The sequence below is a fragment of the Sinohyriopsis cumingii genome, chromosome 13 (assembly GCF_028554795.1).
Source record: "Sinohyriopsis cumingii isolate HCF-2022 chromosome 13, ASM2855479v2, whole genome shotgun sequence".
In the NCBI taxonomy this organism is placed as follows: Eukaryota; Metazoa; Mollusca; class Bivalvia; order Unionida; family Unionidae; genus Sinohyriopsis; species Sinohyriopsis cumingii.
This window is the reverse complement of record NC_142973.1, coordinates 65,216,714-65,241,150: the sequence shown is the minus strand read 5'-3', so window position 1 is coordinate 65,241,150 and position 24,437 is coordinate 65,216,714. Positions and strand designations below refer to the sequence as shown.

The 24,437-nt window shown below is 34.4% G+C and overlaps 1 protein-coding gene across 19 annotated transcripts in view; it reads left to right on the top strand.

Annotated features, from left to right (window-relative positions):
• The window catches only part of LOC149785740 (twitchin-like), a 469,207-nt gene that overhangs the window by 247,466 nt on the left and 197,304 nt on the right, over positions 1-24,437 (top strand). For 17 of the 19 annotated variants that reach the window (XR_016425447.1, XM_089979624.1, XM_089979627.1 and 14 more), the window contains 3 exons: positions 8,106-8,244; positions 17,247-17,368; positions 21,092-21,106. Coding sequence is in view for 18 of the 19 variants with exons in the window: in XM_089979624.1 (XP_089835750.1) it covers positions 8,106-8,244; positions 17,247-17,368; positions 21,092-21,106 (276 nt within the window). In the remaining variant the exon portion in view is untranslated. The remainder of the gene's footprint in view (positions 1-8,105; positions 8,245-17,246; positions 17,369-21,091; positions 21,107-24,437) is intronic. The other 2 variants (XM_089979633.1, XM_089979628.1) reach the window with 1 other exon arrangement.

The following is a 24,437-nucleotide window of genomic DNA, read 5'->3' as shown; positions in this document are numbered from 1 at the left end:
AAACTGACAAAATTATACAACACAGTGTAATTCTTGCAACAAAAACAGCCCGACCCCTACCCAAATTGTTCAAATTAATATTTAAATGGTGTGTCAAGTGATGGCAAATCTGGGCCTATACTTGGTTAGGTATACACTGTATCCATACAAGATCATACTCAGATCTTGTGGGAATTGCTTCATGGGTAATAATGTAAAAAAATTAATTTTTTCATTAATTCACATATATTTTTTATACAAACCTACTGACCATGAGTGTTAATTTGAGACCACTAAAATTTTCACATGACCTCTCCTTCATAGTTAGATAATGCAGTTAAATATCTACTGTAATATAGAAAAAAAATGGACAGTCACTGATAGATCATATTGCTCCTTGATATTGCAAAGAAACTTTCATTAGAGGACACCTTTCTTATATGTATGGAACTTGAGCCCGTAAAGACAAGATTGTATGTGTCCCTCATCTTTTTTTATATTATTGTTTCAACCCCTGTACAAAGGATGTATGTGTAATAGAGGGAAAACATTATGGTACCTTGAGTTTTCCTCATTGTACATTGTAACCAGACTATAAAGGTCACTTGTTTAAAAAGGACAGAATAGCATGGTGTCTTGAATAACTTCAGGGTACATTGGAACTGTCTATCTATGACACATTTATGTAGGACATAGTTTCCTTGTCACATTGAGTGCCTTTCACTATATACTGAAACATGTATAAATGGCTCACTTTCAAGATGCCTAATTGGATGTCCTTCACTCTGCATCACAACCTGCCTATAATGTATGCATGACTATACAGGACACAATCACATGGTGCATTGGCTCTCCTTCATTGTTCAGTGAAACCTGTATATAGTAGACAAATATTTATAAAAGAAAAAGTTTCACAGTGCTTGGACTAACCTTCAGTGTTCATTGAACTTGTTTGAAAAGGATACGTGTCGATAAGAGACAAGTTCATGGTGTGTTGAGTGTCTTTCACTGTACAGTGAAACCTGTCTGTAAAGGACACTGAATAGACATTAAATTTTGTCTTTTGAAGACAGCTGTCTTTTATTTTTGAGGTTGCTTTGATGAAAGCTCAGTTGAGTGATTGCTTTAACATGCACTTCAGTACATCCATCCACATACAAGATGAGGGTCAATGTTACGATTCTTTTAGATGCTCATTGTTCAAGATTTTAGTTTTTAATGAAATAAAAGATAGTCAGGACATGTCAAGATTATTATTAAGATAAACCTATGGTATTCCATTGAATTAAACATACAAATGGCCTTATGTTCAGGGGCAAATTTTAGATGTATTTGTGAGTGTGACAACAATATTAAAATAACTGTAGTTTCCTTATATGCTCACTTGTACATCCAGTCCAGCTGCAAGCTGCATAAACCTGGATCTGCCACTGCATAATGCACTGGCAGATCTGGATCTATGCAGTTTTCAAGGAGCAGTCAATAAAATAAACAACATAGACCCAGATCTGCTGGCACATTATGTAACACCATATCAGGGTCCAAGTTGTTTGCAGATGGATTTGATTTTGTATGCAAGTATACAAGTGACATACCATATATACTTGCTTATAAGATGAGACCAGTGGCAAACTGCACAGACCCAGATCTGCCATCACATAATGCAATGGCAGATCCAGGTCTGTGCAGTTTGTTAGGAGTAATCAATAGAACAAAAAACAGAGACCCTGATCTGCAGGTGCATTGTGCTATAGTAGATCAGGATCTTTGTCTTTTGTAGTTTGATGTGACTTACAAGCAAGTATATATTGTATCTTTAGATAAGTGCTCCTTAGTAACAAGTATCACATGTTGGTTCCAATTGCTTTAACTCGTGAGAAATCAATATTGACTAATTAGGCAGTTATGATCCACCTATTTAACAAAATGAAACCTGGAGCATTATTGTATTTAAACCAAATGATACTTAAAATATTATGAATTGATGATCAGACTAAAATTTTACCAAACTACATTCTTTAGTCCATATAATTTATTGCTAACCATATTGCCAAACTTCATTCTGCTAGAGTCCATGCCATTTGTTGCTAACCATATTGCCAAACTTCATTCAAGAGTCCATATCATTTATTGCTAACCATATTACCAAACTTCATTCAAGAGTCCATACCATTTGTTGCTAACCATATTGCCAGATTGCATTCTAGAGTCCATACCATTTGTTGCTAACCATATTGCCAAATTGGATTCAAGAATCCCTACCATTAGTTGCTGAGCATATTGCCAAACTTCATTCTAAAGTCTACATCATTTGTTGATGAGCATATTGCCAAACTACATTGTAGAGTCCATACCATTTGTTGCTAACCATAATGCCAAACTTCATTCTAAAGTCCATATCATTTGTTGCTAACCATATTGCCAAACTGCATTCTAGAGTCCATATCATTTGTTGCTGAGCATATTGCCAAACTACATTCTAGAGTCCATATTTGTTGCTGAGCATATTGCCAAACTACATTCTAGAGTCCATATCATTTGTTGCTGAGCATATTGCCAAACTACATTCTAGAGTCCATATCATTTGTTGCTGAGCATATTGCCAAGCTACATTAAAGAGTCCTTACCATTTGTTGCTAACAATAGTGCCAAACTACATTCAAGAGTCTATGCTATTTGTTGCAATTTTGCCAAACAAACAGGCTATTTGATTATAAGTAAAGACAATGGTTCCTGCTTTGTTTAATATATGTGTGTGTGTGTGTGTGTGTGTGTGTGTGTGTGTGAGATCAGGAATTTTAACTTAGCTTTTAGCAATTTTTCAGTCATATCGCTACAATGTCTGCAGTGTGGCAGTTTATTGCGATGTCTAGCACTGGGCATCATGCAGCAGACACAAAGCATGATGTCCCACCCAGTCACATTATCCTGACACCAGGCCGACCAGTCCTAACACTAACCTCTTAACACTGAGCGCCAAGCGAGGTAGCTGTTGGTACCATTTTTGTAAGTCTTTGGTATGACTTGGCTGGGGTTTGAACCCATGACCTCCCGCTTCTGAGGCAGATGCTCTAACCACTAGGCCACTGGAGCAGTCCTTTGTTTAATGAACAGAATAATTAACCATTCATAGAAATCAACTATAAATTATGAAATGCAATCATTATAAATGCCTGCATAATGTCCAACTGCATTTCAAAATAACTTAGCAAAAATTAAAATTATTTATTCTGGATCATTTTCAGTGCTCCAAGTTTTACAGGGTTAACAGTTGTGCAGGTTTTACTACATTGGCAATAGATCTACACATAGTAGGCATTTTCGGGGCTGGACTTAATCTATTGCATTCACTCACTTACGAATCAAGTCCATTGGCAAACAGTATAGACCCTGATCTTCTGTTGCATAAGGTGCTGGTAAATCTGGGTTTATGTTCTACTGTTAACTCTTAACAAATTGCATAGACTAGGATCTGGGTTTTTGCAGTTTGCAATTGGACTATACCTATAAGCAGGTATATATGATAACTTAAATCTGTTTCTCAGCCATTAACACTACAGCAGGATAAACATTTTGAAACCATCTATCAAGAAATAGTGCACCAGAGACCTGTACACTGTTGTGTATTGGTATAAAATGTGTATTGTAATGTAGGCAGCTTTCTTTTGAACCATTTGAACTCTACAGCCAGTTTGTTTATCAAGACTTGCACCCAGTTAAATGCCTTGTTAGCAAAAATTCCAGCTGTATATCCTGCTAGCATGTCAGACTCACTGTTTCCAAGGATACTAGACCCATTTCACTTTCATGTTTTTTTATAAACCTGTTTTTGCAGTTTGCCTGAGTTGATGAGATATGGGACCTAGCTCCCATATCCTTGGCAAGATATAAGTAATAATGTGTAAAACTGCTGTTAAAACAATACTATATATATATATATATATATATATATATATATATATATATATATATATATATAAAATGAGCTTATCTATAACAGCTGATACACATAATCTGTGCATAGTTGAAGTGAGTCTGAGTGATATTCCACATTGAAATATACTTGCCATATCTATTCGATTATAGCTGAGTCCAACTGCAGACAACATTGATCCTTATCTGCCATATCATAATGCACCTGCTCATCAGGGTTTTTGTTGTTTGTTCTACTGATTACTCCAAACAAACTGCACAGATCCAGATCTGCCAGTGCTGTATATGACTGCATATCTGGGTCTGGGCAGTTTACAGTTGGACTCATCTTATAAGTTAGTATATACGGCAATTGCTGCACATAAATATGGACTTTCATAATTTTATAGAATTTAGGAAATATTGATGGGAATGTTGGCAGTAGAGTTCCCTCTAATACTGCTTTACTTTGTAATTTGGATTTGATTTTGTGTCCTTATTTTTGTAGTAATAACATAATTTAACTGTACTTTTAAAATAAATGTGGAAAGTTTGAGATCTTTCCAATAGATCCAAAAACCAAAATAAAAACACGTAACAAAGATGACATTATGCTTAAATAGCAGTATAATGCAGATGAATTGTTTGTAAGGAGACCAATGCCTCTCACTGTGTTGTATGAATGTGTATTGTTATTCAACTCTCACTTACTTAAATGAGCTTGGTTAGGAAGTGATAACCTAATAGATAAACCTGGTACTCTTGTGGACCCCATGATCAAACTAAAACCATTGAATTTTATTTGGTTTATCAACTGTATGATAGTATCGGTTTAAGTTTAGTATTATTGTTCGGCAAATTTCCTGTAGTACTGTATATTGATACATACACAATTTTCGCTATGTACACGATTCTCACAATATGGAGGTTTGATACATACACAATTCATAGTTACATGATTCTCGCTATATGTGGAGGTTTGATACATACACAATTATTTCTATATGGAGGTTTGATATATACACAATTCTTGCTGTATGGAGGTTTGATATATACACTATTCTTGCTATGTGGAGGTTTGATATATACACTATTCTTGCTATGTGGAGGTTGGATATAGATACATGATTCTTGCTATACAGCAGTTCAATAAATGGTGTGCTTTTCACTTTAAAACAGTTCCAAACATAATGTGGTCAGTAGTTATGGATCCCAACTGCCATGTAATAACGAGGAAGTCAGCTTGTTAGGTACCTAGCTTTCATGAAGATCATTTGAATTCAGTTTTCAGCTTCTAAACCAATTAATCCGGACCTTGGCCACAAATAAAACTTGTCTGAAAATTACAGCCACACTTATAGCTTTGAGTTGTTCTACTTGGTGTACTTTACCAATGCAAATTATCCTAATGGGGTCTCTCTCACACAACAATGCTCAAAGGGCTTAACATATCGTGGCTACTGCCTGTCAGTTAAGTGTGTGTGTAATTTAGATTTTTAACGTAGCTTTAACAATTTTTCAGTCATATCGCTATGATGTCTGCAGTGTGGCAGTTTATAATGATGTCTAGCACTGGGGCATCATGCTGCAGACATGTAGCATGATGTCCCACCCAGTCACCCAGTCACATTATCCTGACACCAGGTTGACCAGTCCTAACACTAACCTCTTAATGTTGAGCACCTAGCAAGGCTGTTAAGTATTCTCTGAAATGGTGTTGTTTATCTATGACAACAAATGTAAATTGTTGTTGATGTGGGCTTAACACCATTATTACAAACCTGAGGTTTATACATGGTAGCCAGTATATATTGTGGAGAAAGAACTCCAGAAAACCCCAAGAATATCCTTCAACCCATGGAAAGTTTTCTTATTTCCCTGAGGATATTTTTACACTAAGCAAGACTGTTTTTACAGGCTACAAGTTAAGGCATGGTGTATGTTTATGTGCAAAGTACAGCCCACAGGCTGGATCAGGCCTGGTGATCTGGTTTTATCCATTAATTTACATCATACAGTGTGGCATTAAAAATCACTTCTCCAGCACACACCCTAGGGGAGTTGCCATGCCCGGATTAAGGAGTATTGTGTGGGTAAAAGAAATGTCTCTGTATACCTATCACAGTTTGTTTTAAAAAGTTGTTTAAAGATCCCTGAAATTAGTGTTTTCCAAAACATGACCGTGTTCAGCCATTTTGGAGTTTTAAAAATGTTTTTCACATGACTGCTATGCTGCTGTCCATTTTCATACAGATTGTTGTAAAATTGAGCTCTTGAAGTGATCCATAATGGTAAATATTTTGGCTGTTGCTGCCAAAATTTGCATTGCATAACCATTTTCATTGCCAAAACTTTAATCAGAAAATAAAGTCTTTGTCATATTTATTGCAATGTTTGAGATTTGTGTGAAAGTTGATAATATATCTAATCTGTATATACCTGTTTCACATAAAGCTGCACCACATAAGATTCACATTTGTCTTGGGATGAATGTGTATTTGCATGATGAAACTTGGTCACTGTGAACTACTTTCTATGATTTATTCAAAATTGGGTAAAAATTGTGTCAAGGTTCTAATTTAAATACCTTGACACATATTGCTACCAAACTTGCATTGATGTTGCTTTAGGATTGATAGTGTGTTGTGAGTGAAAATTAGGTTAACCAGTATTTCTTTCTAAAATGTATTTAACATTTAACATTGCTTAAACACTGTCTGGGCCTTATTTCAATAACACCTACTGCCATTACCTTGCACTATAGCTGCTCCAGGGATCAACGTGTATCACACATTAGAATTATGTTGCTGTGACCTAGTGATTTAAGGTATATTCAGCACTGTTTAGGCTTTTATTGCAATACCCTTTAATATATTGCCACCAAACTTTCATTGAGGTTGTATCTTGGGAGCATTGCTATCTAGGGTTCATTAAACACTACAGATAACTACAGGAACATGAATCAGATATGAAGCTATGTCATAACCTTTGGTTTTTTAACAGATCTTGTTAAAGAATAAAATGGTCATACTTTATGAAAGATTATTTTATTTCTATAGTCTATATTTGGGTCAGAAATATAGATTGGCTAAAGTGATACCAAACAGCAATTTGGTTTTTTTTCTTTCATCTTGATACCTGGATACCATTCCTACCATCTGTTTTTATTAAGACACAAAGAGACCAGTCCTGCACTCCTCATTATAAACACCTTAATAAAAGTCTAACACCTCTCTTACAGACACCTAGATACCAGTCCAGCATCCTTTGTTATGGACACCTGGATACAAGTCTAGAACTCCCCATTATAGACACATACATACCAGTCTAGTACTCCCCATTACAGAGCAGTCTAGCATTCCCCATTATAGACACCCATATACCAGTCTAGCGCTCCCCATTATAGACACCTGCATACTAATCTAGCAGCCTTGGTTCTAGTACACTTTTTCATTGACATCAAGAAACTAGCCTAGCACCCTTCTTTATGGACATATAGAAACAAGCCTTGCACTCCCTTTATAGACACATATACCAGCCTTGCACCCTTTCTTATAGACTCATTAAAGATACTAGTTTAGCACTCCACTTTATAGACACCTAGGTACCACCCTATCATCCTACCTTTTTGACACAAAGATATCAGCCTTGCACCACTGTTTAGAGACTCATAGATAACATGCCAAGATACTACTAGCCTAGCACTTCTTCATAAATGCTTCGATACCAGTCTATCACCCCTTTCTTTAGACACCCATATAACAACCTAGCAACCCTCTTTATAGACACCTAGACATCAGCATTACACCCCTTTTTACAGACACCTAGGAACCAGCCTAGTACTTGGCTTTTTAGACACCTAGATAACAGGTTACTACCCCTCTTTTTAGAAACCAGATGCCAGTTTTAAAGCTTTACACTTTATAAACAAATAGGTACCAGCCAGTGCCAGTATTTAGAGACATCAAGATACCAGTCCAGCACCTCTTTATAGATGGCTAGATACCAACCTTGCACCCCTTTTTTATAAACACCTGGATACAAGTTTTGCACCTCGCATTCTAGACACCTTGATACCAGTCTACCACCCCTTTGTAGAGATATCTTTGCATTTTTATATTTCAGAAAAATCTGTGTCTTCATCTAAAACCCACTAAAGCTATAGATATACTTTTCATTATTTTAAGTTTATGCATATTTTTTTTTTCTTCCAGGCCATTCCTGATAAACTCATGATCCAGCGTCGAGAGAACCGTTGCATCTTGAAAATCCTCAATGCCCAACCAGAGGATGAGGGCCTTTATTCATGTAGCTGCGGTGATATCCAGACTGATTGCAAACTAATCGTGGAAGGTAGGCATTCATTGTGTAGTTTCAGGAGTTTAATTGGATCTATTTATTGATGTAGAAGTGTACCTTTAAAGTAGCCCATGTTAAGAACAACTGCAATTTCATAGGCTTTACCCAGGCAGAGATCTGCATTCATTTTAATGGGCATGATTCAGGCTCTTATCTTTTTATTCATTCATATATCTCTCCAGGTAAGTTTGAACATCTAAGCATGGGAATTTAGATTGGTTACTAGTAATTCTATTTGAGAAACTGCCAAAAAATACCATCATTTTCATAAATCAACATTAAGATATGTTTTCAGCATTTCTTGCTCTCGAGATCTGTAAAGTGTAGTTTGATATACAGTGAAATGGCTATTTCATAAGTTGCAAACTCAATGGAATTGTGAAAACTTGATTGAACTAGGGACATTTTATAGTAAATTATGATGCATGTAGGAATCATAAAAGTTGGGTAAATAAATTTTGATCACAAAATCTTTGTTGACAAAATGGTTTAGCATTTAATGATTGGCAAATTTAAATCCTGTAGCTAGTGTCATTGCCATTTTTTGGGGACCATTTTCTGTGTAAAAGTTTAGAGAAAATTAAATGCTTCTGCACAGAGTGCTTGCTGATATTTTGAAATTTCCAGCATTACATAGCAAAATCTGTTTTGGTGGACATCTCCATCGTAATATGCCTGCTTACAAAGGAAATATGTCCCTTTTGTTAAGGTTCATATCATTTGCCTTTATATAAGGAACATTACCCATAATTTGCAGATTTCTGTGGTACATTGTGTGTCCTGTATATGCAGGTTTTACTTATATAAGTTAGTTTACAGTGTGTGTCCTGTATATGCAGGTTTTACTGTATACACGGTAGTTTACATTGTGTCCTGTATGTGCAGGTTTTACTGTATACAAGGTAGTTTACATTGTGTGTCCTGTATATGCATGTTTTACTGTATACAAGGTAGTTTCTTGGTGCTTGGTGTGAATGTGGCCATTACATATCTGGTAAAGTGCTTTTTTTGTCCACTCGCTCACTTTCCTGTGTGTGTATGATTGTGTGTTCCAGTGTAGAGCAGTAGTTGATGAATATTTTTTCTAATCGCATATACTTTCTTCAGTGATCAGAGTGCACACAGACCAGCAAACTCCCTGGTTCACATCTTAATTCGAGCATTCTTTCACATTAATAAGGATAAAAGTTAATTGCTATTTCATCCACATTCATTGTGGCCATCTTGAAAATTATGTTATTGCTACTCTTTCTGCATAGATGGTCATATCTTATCGCTACTTCTTCAGCATAGATGGTCATATCTTATTACTACTCCTTCTGCATAGATGGTCATATCTTATTGCTACTCCTTCTGCATAGATGGTCATATCTTATTGCTGCTTCTGCATAGATGGTCATATCTTATTGCTACTTCTGCATAGATGGTCATTTATCTTATTGCTACTCCTGAATAGATGGTCATATCTTATTGCTACTTCTGCATAGATGGTCATATCTTACTGCTGCTCCTGCATAGATGGTCATATCTTATTGCTACTCCTGCATAGATGGTCATATGTTATTCTGCATAGATGGTCATATCAACATGGGGATTTCACTAAAAGACTTCTTAAGATGTCTAGTTGGTCCTATATGAAAATGATGCCAATCTGAAGTCTAAATACGGCTGCCACAGTGCCTATCTTGAAAATCTTTTCACTACTTGGTACTCTTCTTGACACATTAACCCCTGGAGCTTTTTGTCATTTTCGCCTGAAAATTGAGTAGGAAACACATTTTGAAAGCTATTTCTGAATAGACTCGAAAACACCAAATCCCCATTGATCTTTCACTAACATACTGCCTAGTTGTGTTAGAAACATCATTCTTCATTGGCTATTTGACTCGCACATAAGGGGAAAAGTTGGAGTTCCTTTTTCTTTTTTTTGGGGGGGGGCTAAACAGAGCCATTATTTTTGTATGGAAACCACTCTTTATTCCAAATGCCCATCTTAAACTTCTTTTTGCAAATACTCATCTGTCTGTTTGCAGTTCATACCAGTTTGCCTTAGATCCGAGACCAAAAAGTCTAAAATCCTGACACAAAATCGGATTCCGACCACAAGCGAATTTTAGGTAGAAAAAAGTCAGGTCCAAAAAATGAGTTTTTTTTAATCTGTATTTTGTAGTGCAACTAGATATTCCAGATTATTTGGTATCATTGTAGAGCTACATCTGTCTACCTTTCTATAATGCCACCCACTTTAGTGTATCCTGCATGACCATGACGCTACAGAGCTCGGCAGTAGGCTACTACCTCATGCCCCATTAAGTCGTCACTAGTGGTTAATGTGGTAAATGGAAAGTCATACTGACATTGGGTTTTCATCAGATGGGTTCTTTTGGAATCTAGTTGGTCCTGTATGAAACTGACTAACTCTCAGTATGTCCACCATGATGGCTGTCTTGAAATTATTGTTATCTCAATTCCTCACAAATGGTTTTCACCAAAAGACTTCTTATGATACCTTAGTTGGTCCTAAATGAAAATGGTGCCAGTTGTTCATTCAATATGGCTGTGATGACGACTGTCTTGAATATCGTATTGTCACTCCTAGCCCTGAATGGATGATCATTATACAGGGTTCATACGATCTTTGAAGGTCTTTGACAGTTTGGGAAAAATGAGGTAGTATTTTCAAGGCCTTGAAAGTTTGGGAAAATTGAGCAGATTACCCTGAGGTCTTTAAAAATCTTTGAAAATTGAAATAAACCCAAACATTTTAATTTCTTTCCATAATCATAAATAAAATTGTCCATGTTTGTTAGATTAAGTTTTCCTGGTTTCTTTCTTTTGATGACCCATTCAGTTTCATTTCATCATTAAACAGTATTGTAGTATTTTGCATTCGTTGTTTTCTCGTATCACATAACTTGTATACAAAACATTAGCAAAAATAGGTCTTGGAAATCTCTGTTTGTGGTCTTTGAAAGTTTGGGAAACGTCTTTGAATTATCATTCAGAATTCTGTATGAACCCTGTTATAACATGAGGTTTTCAGCAAAAGACTTCTAATGATGTCTACTTTGTCCTAAATGAAAATAGTGCCAATCTGACAACCAATATGACCACCACAGCAACTAATTTGGAAATCTTATCGTCGAAAAATATCAGAGATGGTTTCAGCACACAGCAGGTAAAAGGAGCATTTGGTCTTATGTTGAATTCCTACCCAGTAGAGCATCAGTCCCTTTGACGGACTCTTATTTATGAAAGAAAAATCAATTTCAGATCAGAGTTAAATTGTGAACTGCATTATTTTATTTTTGTCTGTCATGTTTAACCACAGCGATATGAGTGGAATTTATTTTTGTACCTGTTCACATTTGTGTCATTGCACAGGCTATTGTGACTTTAGAGCTAAGGTCTAATGCTTTGACTTTACAGCAGAGGTGTCAAATCCAGACAGTCTGGCACTCAATTCTATTGTATTTTTTCCTTGATTTTAATCAAATGAAATTTTATACTGTACCGGATTCAGCAACCTTATTTCTACTTGTTTCAAGTAGTTTTAGGTACAAGAGGGCCAGAAATCTACCATTTCGAGCTTTTCATTTTTTATTGGCATGATTGGTATGAAAATAAAATGCTCAAAATATTATGCTTCTGTCCCATATGTACCAAATTTCTCTCAGCAGAAGTAAAAATTTGTTTATAGGATTCTGAGCATTATTTTTTTATAGATCATATGGCCATAAGATGAATTTAGCGTCAAGGTCAACTGTGAGTTGTTCTTCATCATGCATCATTTATTCAGAATTGCTGTTTGTAACCTGTGAAATAACCTCTCAACAGAATTTGCTTCAATATAATGGAAAGTATTATGGCATGAGACCCTTTCAAATTGTTCAAATGATAATCTGTGATAAGATATATAGACATTGTTACTTTAGAATTGAAAAGCCCTTAAATGACTCAAAATTGGCAACTTGATAGAAAGCACCATAGCATATATCGCTTTGAAAATTTTAGAAATATTGTGGATCTGCTATCAAATATGGCCATCATTACTGAAAATAGAAAAACCTTAAAATTACCGATTCTCAAGAACAACTTGGTAGAATATGAATAAAACATGACAGAAAGCATCCTGGTATAAAGTTATTTCAAATAAAATATGACAGAAAGCGTCCTGGTATGCAGTTATTTCAAATAAAATATGACAGAAAAGCATCCTGGTATAAACTTATTTAAAATAAAATATGACAGAAAGCATCCTGGTATGCAGTTATTTCAAATAAAATATGACAGAAAAGCATCCTGGTATAAACTTATTTAAAATAAAATATGACAGAAAGCATCCTGGTATACATTTATTTGAAATATAATATGACAGAAAGCATCCTGGTATAAAGTTATTTCAAATAAAACATGACAGAAAGCATCCTGGTATAAAGTTATTTCAAATAAAACATGACAGAAAGCATCCTGGTATACAGTTATTTCAAATAAAATATGACAGAAAAGCATCCTGGTATAAACTTATTTCAGATTTGTGAAAATGATGTTATCTGCAGTCAGATATAGTCACCTTTATTAAAAATAAAAAATAAAAGCTGTAAATGACTTATACTCAGGAACTTTTTGTAAGAATTTGACAAATTTGATTTTAAAAAAGGACATTATGACATGAGCTTTCAGATTAAGCTTACTTGGATTTTGTTACAAACTATAAATTTAATGCCTAAAAAATAATGATTGGCCAATTTATAACAATAATATGTCAAACAATGTGTCACTTTGTAAAGAGAATAGGACTTCTTTCTCATTATCCAGAAATCAGAATACAAGTTTAGTATTAGTTTTGGCAAGAACTTGAAAATTAATAGCCCTATAAACAAAATTAATTCATAGTATCATCCAATAATGATGTTCCTTGGTCACCTGGCTTACTTCAGCTTGCATTATTAGGCAATGGAAAGCAAAATCAGGTCCTGTATACATCCAGTGTGATGCTCCTGGAACCTAGCCTGGGTCATCTGGCTCAGTTCAGTTTGCATTGTTATGTGATGGAATCAAAACCTGGCTTTATACTGTCAGTGTGATGCTACCGGTATCCTAGCCTGGTTTGTTTAACCTGTTTTGGCTTTCATAGCTAGGCAGTGTAAAGCCAGACTAATGCGTGGGGTAGAAAAGGAAACAAAGTGCCCAAACTTTTGAGACCAGGGTGCTAGATGGTACTGTAAGTGTTTACTAACATAAATTAAATTAATTAATAAAGCAAAGCATGCAGATTCATATCTTTAAGGTAAACAAAGTTAGAATTTATATCAGTCAAGAAAAATGTTGTAAAATTAATTTATCAGTGTATTAGTCAAGCTTCATTGTTGACATAATGTACATTATAATTTAAGCTCAGTGATATCAACATTTGCATAAGGGATCCGACTGTATGTTCTTGATGGAAACAAACTTCAAGGAGGCATGTTTTTTTGTGGGTTTTATTTCTTCTCCAGACTGATATCTGCAAATTCTTATAAACTCTTATGTTATCTGTTTTAAATGACTATATTTTCTTTCGAGCTCAAAATAAATGAGTGAGTCAGAACACTTCATTAGATCCTATGCACAAAAAGTTGAAACTGCTTGTGAAAGTAACAAACATTACCAGCTAGTCTAACAAGAATTATTTAAATTTCTATTTTTGATCAGGTCTGCATGATATACAAAATAATAATAATGCAGTGTAATATTTAGGGTTAATAATGCTGAGACACCAGGCTTACTTTCTGAGCATGTAATCTTGATGGCAGTGGTGTTTATCAAAATGGAATTCCATGATTGGTTATCATATTTATTCCAATAAAGAGCACTACCATTTTTTTTTGTGTGTGACCAGCATAGACCCAGATCTGTTGGAACAGAAGATGCTGTTTGCTCAGGGTCTATACTGTTTGTTCTCAGTACCAACAATTTCAGATAAATGTTATAGACCCAGATCTGCTGGCACAGAATAAGTTGTTAGGTGACAGCTTATGCTCTTCATATGTATTGCCTTTGATATCAGATAAATGTTATAGACCCAGATCTGCTGGCACAGAATATACTGTTCAGTCAGGGTATATTCTTTTCATACTTAATATTTATGATTCAGATAAAAGCATAAACACAGATTTGCTAGCACTTGCCAGAGTTTTCAGAGTTTTCTTATATTTGTTGATCTTAAATGAATATGTTGTAATTTTATAACAGGATATGAAACATAGGTTGATATTATCATAAGTACTAAAGCGTATCTAAGTTTACCTTGTGTAGACGTATGTTGCACATCAATAATAATAATAATAAATAAATAAATAAATAAATAATTTATTTAATGATGATAACTCAGTTATAGTATACTATTCCCTTATGAGACCCTCAGGATGAACAAACTATTGTAAAGACAAGAAAGAAAAGAAAAGAAAAAGAAATTGTCAAGCTAGCTTAAATACATGAAGTATAAGAGCACAAAGTGCATAGTAAATGCTTTAACAGAATAAATTGGAGTGCACATATTTCAATATTTACAATGAAAACTGCTTTTTTAAGATAGTAGTCATATGGTTTTGTGTTTTGAAGAACATTTAGATTTGTTTCTGTCTAATTGCTTTGGGGAGTTCATTCCATAGAATAGCACAAGAGTAAGCAAGTGACATTTCAATAGTATTTGCTTTTGGCAGTGATCATTTGTAATTGATCTCAACTGATGTCCCTGGTGCTGTTCTTCTGCCTGAAAATGAAATGTTCCATGCAAATATTGTGGACAAAGTTCATTCTTTTAATTTGGACTTTTGGTATGCTATTCCATATTCAAATTTCAGCCATTTCTATTTCAAGAATAGAATTCTGGATAATAGCATATGTACTCACTTATAAGACGAGTCCAACTGCAGACTGCACAGACCCAGATCAGCTGCCACATAATGCACCGTCAGATCTTGATCTGTGCAGTTTGTGAGGAGTAATCAGTGTGTGTGTATGCTTGTGATTTGGATTTTTAATGTAGCTTTAACAATTTTTCATTCATATCATTACGATGTCTGCAGTGTTGAAGTTTATAGTGATGTCTAGCACCTGGGCATCATGCCGCAGACATGTAGCACGATGTCCCACCCAGTCACATTATACTGACACCAGGCCAACCAGTCTTAACACTAACCTCTTAATGCTGAGTGCCAAGTGAGGTAACTGTTAGTACCATTTTTGTACGTCTTTGGTATGACTCGGCTGGGGATCGAACCCACGACCTCCTGCATCCAAGGCAGACACTCTAACCACTAGGCCACCTGGATCGGTCGGTAATCAGTAGAAAAACAATATATCCCCTTGTCTGCAGGCACATTATGCTATTGCAGATCATGATCTTTGTTGTTTGCAGTTTGACTCACCTGATAAGCGAGTATATGTGGTACTAGGGAAAAGGAAGTCTGTTGAGTTGGGGATCAAAAGGTCAAATGTCAGGGTCACCATGGCTGAAAGAAGAGCAATAGTTTCTGCACAGCTACTTTATTTTTACATCACAAACAATTAGTAAATGTTATAAAGGTGCGTAGAAAAAGCTTATTGATTTGGAGTTTTAAAAAACATGTCAGGGTCACTGGCTGAATAATGAAAAATGATTTCTGTGTACATGTTCCATTTCTTGACCATGTACCTTCAGTACACTTTTGGCAAGACAAAATTACATTGATTTTGGGATCAATGAGTCAAAGGTCAAGGTCACTGACTGAAACAAGAAAAATGGTTTTTTTTTAATAACTTTAGTTTTAGACCATGTACTTGACCAAATTATGGTGTGGACCTATTAATTTGAGAGCAAAAGGGTCAAAGATATACAGTGTCATTGTGGCTTAAAAGTGACTTCTGTTCTAGAGTAAGTTTCTTTGCCAAACTGTATGGTTTACTTTTACTTATGGTAATAATGACCTTTTGTGTCCAAAGGTCAAAGATCTGGGTCATTGTAATTTTGTTAAGAAAATAATCATTTTTGCTTAGTAAGTTTAGCTCAAGACTACAGTATACCTTGACTACATAGTCAAGGTTACTGACACCCATTGGTGATTAATATCCAGAGACAACCATGCTGTACTAGCCATTGAAGACTATTAAACATGGATTAAGCATACAATGTGTCTTTAATGGTACTCGTGTTGAACGTTATTAACTGTGTTCATTAGGTATTTTATTACAGGGTGTATGGTAATTTGATTATCAGGTATGCTGATTCTGAAAAACTGAACTGCTGCTGCTGATCACTGTGTGGAAAGGAAAGCTATCTCTTTAATTTAGTACCAGTCTAAGTCATCTTCACCTGCAGGAATGTAGAACCAGTCTAACACATCCTCACCTGCATCCAGGAAATACCTTCACTGAGAGCTGGGACTATCAAATTTCATTCATGTACAAATTGTAGAAAAAATTCACTCCAACTGGAGGAATTATTGAAAAACTGCAACTTGGGCTTATTACTATCATAATCATTTTAAAGCATTATAAGTAACTGATAAAGGAAAAATTGGTTGAAATTTACAGAAATTACTTTTTCACTTGGTCCCTGTTGCTAAGTTTAAATTTTCTGTTACTTATTATGGATTTTTTTAAAGGAAATGCTGTGTTGAAATTGGTCAATAACTTGTGATAAGCTGCAGATGTGTTGACTGTATAGGAATTTTGAATTAGTCATGCTGTGGAATTTCACAATTTTCTTAAAATTCAAGTGAATTTTGGTTTTATTTTCAACGAAAGACTTGTGTCAGGATTTGAAGTATCACCTCAGAGTTGCAGGAAATCTAAAGATTGTTGAAATTCAAGGAAGTTTGCGAAAAGTTTACATGTACACCAATGTCTTTTGCATATTTCATTGAAATTCAAGGACGTGTGTGAAAAGTTTACATTTATACCAATGTGTTTTGCATATTTCGAGAGATAAAATATTAAGTTAGTGAAATCACATTTTATCTCAATGTCTACAGAACCAGAGTGGGAGTTTATGAAGAAGCTTGAAGATGTTGAGGGAGTGGAAAGAGAAAAAGCCATTTTCGAATGTGATGTCAGTGATCCTGAAGCTGAGGTCACATGGTGGAAGGAAGACAAGGTATGAAAACATATTTGTTCACCATTTTCCTGATTTAAATTCAGTTTGAATCAATTTACAGTGCTGGAAAGTTTTTTAAATTTTAACTTATTTTCCTTGATATTTATGAGACCATAATCTGATTATAATTTTATGGTGTTTATAAAGAAAATAGTTGTCTTTATCCAACCACCACTAAGCAATATAAGTAGATGAGTGACCACTCATCAATCCAGAAGGGCAGATGAGTCGATTTTGCTCATCCCTACCCACCTACCACTCATTAATCAAGGTGACCATATGTGTGGATCTGGCTCATCCCTACCCACCTACCACTTGTTAATCAGGATGACCATATGAGTGCATTTTGCTTACCCCTACTCACCTACCACTCATCAGAACAAGCAAACAAGTAGATCTTGCTCTTCCTACCCACATACCACTCATCGAGCAAGGAGCAGAGTTTGCTAATCTTACCCACCCACCACTCATCTGAATGTACAGCTGAGTGGATTTTTTTATAGCCTTGCTTTATTTTCTTCTGTTATTCTTTTCTTGTTGTTCCATAGTGAAATCTATCTGTAGATGATACCCCATGACATAGAAAACAAACAGTATTCTTTTATGCAGAGCTTGACTGAGAGCAGTGAAATTGAAACTAAAGGTTCTTTTAAAAAAATTCATTATGTGGAGGTGTCCTTTAAAAGGAGGTGACTCCTAAAGTCTATTCAAATACTGTCAAGTAAGTTATATATTATTCCAGTTTTCTGAAGAAAAAACACTTCACAAACATAAATATAAAAACTTCAAAATTTGAAAACATAAGAGCTTGGTTACTTTGATGAAGTAAATAAATTTCAGTCTCAGGTATAATGTGTATCAGATGATGGCAAAACATGGATATTCCTGCATAAATCAGCAATGTTTGCAATTCATTGTGGGTAATTTTTTGCAAAGCATTATGGATACAACTGGCAGAGTGTTATACTTCAGCTATTTTTACCCCTATAACAATCAATATTCTTGCAGATGATTACCTAATACCAGTTGTCCACCACTTATATAAATTGTGGAAATTCACACACAATGATTTGTAAAGATGGTATTAATCAGTACTAGAAAATTTCTTCTGTCTTATATCTGACTGAAATTGAAATTATTTTGCATGCTTGAAGTAACTAAGCTTTCATGTTGCCATGCCATGAGGTTCACATTTAAATCAGTGAATTTTTTTTTTTTTTTCAAGGTCTAGAAAGATCAATTGATTAAGTAGTGTTGAAATAGACTTAATGATAGGTTTCACTGTGTTTTTAGTTTCATGTGCTTTTATGTAATTGTATAATTCTGTGGGTGAATATGATTTAATAGTGGATTGTCTAAGTATATATATATATTGTCTAAGCATATATATATATATATATATATATATATATATATATATATATATATATATATATATATATATATATATGGCTTTGAAACAAATATTTAGCTTACATTTATAGAATTACAATTTTGTTTTTGTTTTGTTTCTCTTTACTGAACGTCTTCATATAACCATGCTTTTGTAATCCTTTGTTGTTGTTTTTTTAAATATAAGATTGAAAACTGCAAATGCTGGTCATATTTGTTTCTCTTCTATATCATAATGTATTGTTCACATGACTATTTCTATGAAATAAAATTTATTTGGCATTTTCATTAACAGTTGTCACTCAAAATATTTTTTTCTATGGTCTGGAGTCATAAGAGTTATTGCCCTTCTTTCATCATGGAATTATTTGGAATAAAAAGTTAATAATGTTTTTTTCAGTATTTAAATTTTAAGTCAATTCGACAAATGAAAATGAAGATTGGCTGTCACTCATTATTATGGGTACTTAATTTGTACAAGATTTCTTTAAATATTCTTACACATCCACAGATATTACACCCTTTCTTATTGGTCAGTGTAATACCCATCTGTTATTGGTCAAATATCATAATTTGCAGCAGAATAATTCATATTATATCAGTGTATATTTGCAAACTTTCATGCCATTGTGATGTCTTGACTCTGTGATGTAGTTTCTCTGATAATTACATATTTGATTTTGTTTTAATTTTAGAAATTTTCATAGTACCGGTATGTTAGAAGTAGAATTACAGTATTAAATTTCAAGATTTTAAGATGTAGATGATAGTTTTGTAGTCACAAATAATCATTTTTTGGCCCTGCTGATTTGTTTATGGTAAAACAGGATTAGGTACCTTTAATACCCTCAGATCCTGAAATACAAGACTACTGTCTCTAATAATTTTAGACATTTTGAAGCATAATTTTTGTAGAAAAAGGTCTGGTGATGGGTGTGTGGGTGTTAAGCATCTGTGCAAGCAAGGTAATAAGTTTCTAAACCTGTTCATTAATGATTGACAGTTGAACAGTTTAATTTAAATCCTAGCCATTCCCATTTTTATTCTTATCCTAACCTTTTTTTGTAGCAGTTAAATTTTTTAATATTGTCAAACCTAGAAATTAGACTTCTCCAGACGAAAACAAAATTACATTTAACTCATTAACCCATGAAGGTTTTTTGTCGTTTTCTCCTGAAATGCGAATAGGAAACACATTATGGGGGCTATTTCTGAATACATCCTAATACATCAACTTCCAAGAGATTTTCCATTAGCTTAATGCCTATTTGTGTTAGAAACATCGTTTTCCATTGGTTATTTTGCTCCCATATGAGCAGAAGGTTAAAAGTTGGGGTTCTTTTTTATTTATTTTTTATTTTTGTGCTTAACGGACCCATCATTTTCATATTGAGACCACTCTTTATTCCAAATGTCCACCATATCCTACTTCTTGCTAAGGTGCACCTGTGTGTGTGCAGTTCAGACTGGTCTGCCTTAGATGTGAGGCCAAAAAGTCTAAAATCCAGACACAAATTCGGATTCCAACCATAGGAGTATTTTGGGTGAGAGAAAAAAACGGGTAAAGAAAATTAGGTTTTTCCATCTGTATTTTGTAGTGCAACTAAAATGTCCAGATTATTTGGTATCATTGAGGAGCTACATCTGTCTACCTTTCTGTAATACCACCCACTTTAGTGTATCCTACATGACCTTGATGCTACAGAGCTCGGCAGTAGTAGCCTACTGCTGAGCCACAAAAATGCAGCACCAGGAGTTAATGAGTTAACAAGGATTTTGGACATTTTTTACAAATTGTCAGGGAATGGCTAAATTTGTAATTTATGTGTAATGTTAATGCACAATTGATTAAATACACAAGGAATATTCAAATTTGGTGATGTCATTAAAAAATGCACCTATTAAAGTGAAGTTCTTGAATTTTAAAAAAAATTCTCCTTAGAAAGGTTAGTGATGTTTACCTGAACTTAGTGATTCAAAACATCGTTTTTTGCAAGCTTTTGGGGCAATGATGAAATCTGTGATGCATTTTCTTCTAATTTGTCTTATCCATTTATGTTTAACTGTTATTTTAGTTTTTGCTTTTTTTCCCATTTCTGTTTTTATTTCTTTTAAATTTTTCATATTTCTGTTTGTAATTTGTTATATTGCTGCTTTGAGACTATAAGATATATATATATATATATATATATATATATATATATATATATATATATGTATGTATATTCCATGCTATATTTGCTCCAGGATAATTCAAGGCTGAATATTAGTATAGATTGTTTACATTATCTGGTACTGTTCAATTTTCTCCCTCACCTTTTTATACCTTAGGATGGAACTCAAGAGGTAATGGGTGAACCATTTGCGTTTGTGTTACTGCTATAGCTACAGCTGCTTTATGATTGTTACAATTCATCTTGATTTTCAGACAATGTATCATATCTGTTTGAGACTTGAAGATATGTTCATATGCATGTATAATATTCTTTTGATATAAAATAACTTCATTAACACAAGATCTTATGTGCTAAATTTATCCTGGATGGTTTAATATTAGAAATAGGTTTTACAAAAGAATGTCATAAAGAGAGGATATTGGCTTGAAATGAGTGAATAATGGATATACTTCAACAAGATTTCCATTATTCACTCAGTGCAAATATCATTTTGTTTTTTGCTCAGTCTTATTGGTTATCAATATGTAAAACATGGCAGATTTCTTATTGGATTCCATGTGATGTTAGTGATTCACTGTTTATGTTCTGCTGTGTTTTGTGCATATTTGTATAAGTAACATGATTTTTTTCCCAGATCACATTAAAAGAGCACCAGAAAAAAAGCACTTTCTTGGATATGAACATGGTTTGTCTGAATGCAAAATCGACATGCTTACCACTAGACCATGAATGTGTTTAAAAATAGTTATAAATATTTTGGGTCATAATGTTAGCAATGTTTATTGATGGGTAGTGAAAAATAATTTATCATATTTCACTCCAGTGAACTAAAACAAAAACCTTTCTCCCAGAAAAATCCAGTAATTCATGGCCAAGCCTAAAATAATAAACAGTAGTTTTGGAGCTTTGTTTAATACATTTATATTATGTACCCCAATAAAAGAATCCTATCACAAAAATATTTACCATTATTTTGGAAGAAAATTTGATCAGCCTGCCCAGATATCTATAAATAAGTTCTGTCTTAGGACAAGCATTTTAATTGTTTAGGTTAGCTATTCACTTTACATAGGTGACTGTTAAAATTTTTTCCAAGCTTTGGCATGATGTTGATTTCATCAGAATTAGATGAGTGCTTCATTCACCAAAAATATTTTAAGAGCCGTTGTACCAAATTGCATTTGTATTATGCTGACTTTGATCATTTCATGGTGCTAGGAATATACAGTGACACTTGGGGTGCTTTCACTACAAAGGGGTTAAAAACCTATCACTGACATAACAAAGGGATAAGTTGAACAAATGAATCAGCCCAAATTTATAATTCCCTCTGATGAGTTACATTAGTAACAAAACCGTTCAGGGACAGGGGTTGACTAGAACAACCCAGCAGATGGGAGGGAATGCCTCCACATCTGAACAGTCATCATGTTCCCTGCTTTCACTATCTCCATTACCACGAATGCTTTTGGTATTTCTGAGTGATACAGTTCTTAATGGTATCATTTATTCTCCCTTATAAGTCATGTCCAACTGCAAATGCACAGACCCAGATCTGCCATCGCATAATGCAAAAACAGGTCTGGGTTTGTGCAATTTGTTAGGAGTAATCAGTAGAAGAAACAACATATACCCTGGTCTGCTGGTGTATTATGCTATGCCAGATTAGGATCATTGTTGTTTGCAGTTTGACTAGAATTATAAGTGAGACTTATTATGTATGGTAACCAATCTTGGATTGTCCAGTAGTAGGATTTGAACCTGCACCATTTTAGTCACAAATCTGGCATGCTAGCTACTGTGTAATATAACTCTAAACTTACACAGAATAAATGCAGATATATCTAATATTCTGTTCAGTTGGAACAAAAATGAACTCTTGAACTTGTTACATGTATGTGCTTTTGCTAAATATTTGGACTATTAATCACTCAGTCAGGGGAAAATCATTCCCAGTAATAACAAAAATAATATAATAATATTAGCCATTTCTCACTATTCTGGCCAAGCACCTTTCAAAGTCATAATGATTAAGATAATCCTTTTGCATTGATTTGAGCTAACAGTTAGGTTGTGAGAAAGAAAAGGAATTTTACTTGTGAGCTGTCTTAGCTGTCAGACCTATAATCAAACCAAAACTTTCAAAGTTGCAGTGGAAGCACTCTACCACAAGGCTTAAGAATCTATATCCTTCCCCCCCCCCAATAATCAATAGTGAATTACCATATATATTCATTTATAGATCAGATCCAACTGCAAACCGCATACACCCAGATTTGCAGTTCCATAATGCACTGGTAGATCTAGATATATGCAGTTTATAGGATCAGTAGAATGAACAACATAGACCCTGATCTGTCGGTGTATTATGCAGTATCAGATCTGGGTTTATGTTGTTTGCAGTTGAACCCAGCTTGTGAGTATATATGGTATTTATTTCTTCAGCAGTGTGAAAATCTTACAGAGAAAAGGGATACTACTTTTATTTTCAAATCACTTTGTATGCCATAAAGACCAACAGTAAAACAGCTTTTGATAGGATGATTCTATCAACAAATTTATATTAACTAACCTCTGTGTCATTCAGAAAAGGAAATGTAAAGTACAAACAGATGTATTTAAATTGATTAAAGGTTTAATGTTGAATGTACACAAGACACCAAGCAAGAGGTTCCTCAGTAAATAGTTGATGGGCAGTTAGATCAAGGTCATAAAACCAGCTTTATGTTCACTAAGCCAAAGTTAGATCAAGGTCATAAAACCAGCTTTATGTTCACTAAGCCACAGTTAGATCAAGGTCATAAAACCAGCATTATGTTCACTAAGCCACAGCTAAATCAAGGTCATAACACCAGCTTTATGTTCACTAAGCCATACTATTTTCTAAACATGGAATATCATCCTTCAGGCATTCTTCAAAAATATTGGTCACCCCAAAAGTCATGATTCTGATGATGCTATGTTCTAAATTCATTTTTATTAAGAAGGGAAAATGTGTTGGTGATTAATACATTGCTGTATAGTCAGTCACTAGTTTTGGCGATGGCGGCTATGGATGGGATCTGAAGGTAAAGAGGAAAATAATAAAGATTTGAAATGAAAGGCATATCTACGGTCTCATCCAGATCTATATACTGCATGCAATGGATTACACATCAACAAAACCTACAAAACTTTGCTAAATGAAATACAATATATATGCAATCAAGAACTTGCTAAATGAAATAGAATGTATATGCAATCTATGCATATACAGCTCTTCCCACCCCCATTATAATGCAGTTCTGGGTATAATGCAGTGCTACTTTGGACCACATGACCAAAATTGTGCGAATGCAAAACAGTTTGGGTTGAAAGAAAATGAGGTGAAAATTTACTCATATCTTTATTTCATATTCAAGGCACCATTACTTAAAAACTGTTGATAGTGCCTGCTATACTACTGCACATCATGCTGTTCTCATTATAGCACAGTTCCATACATATCATGGTTTGGTACA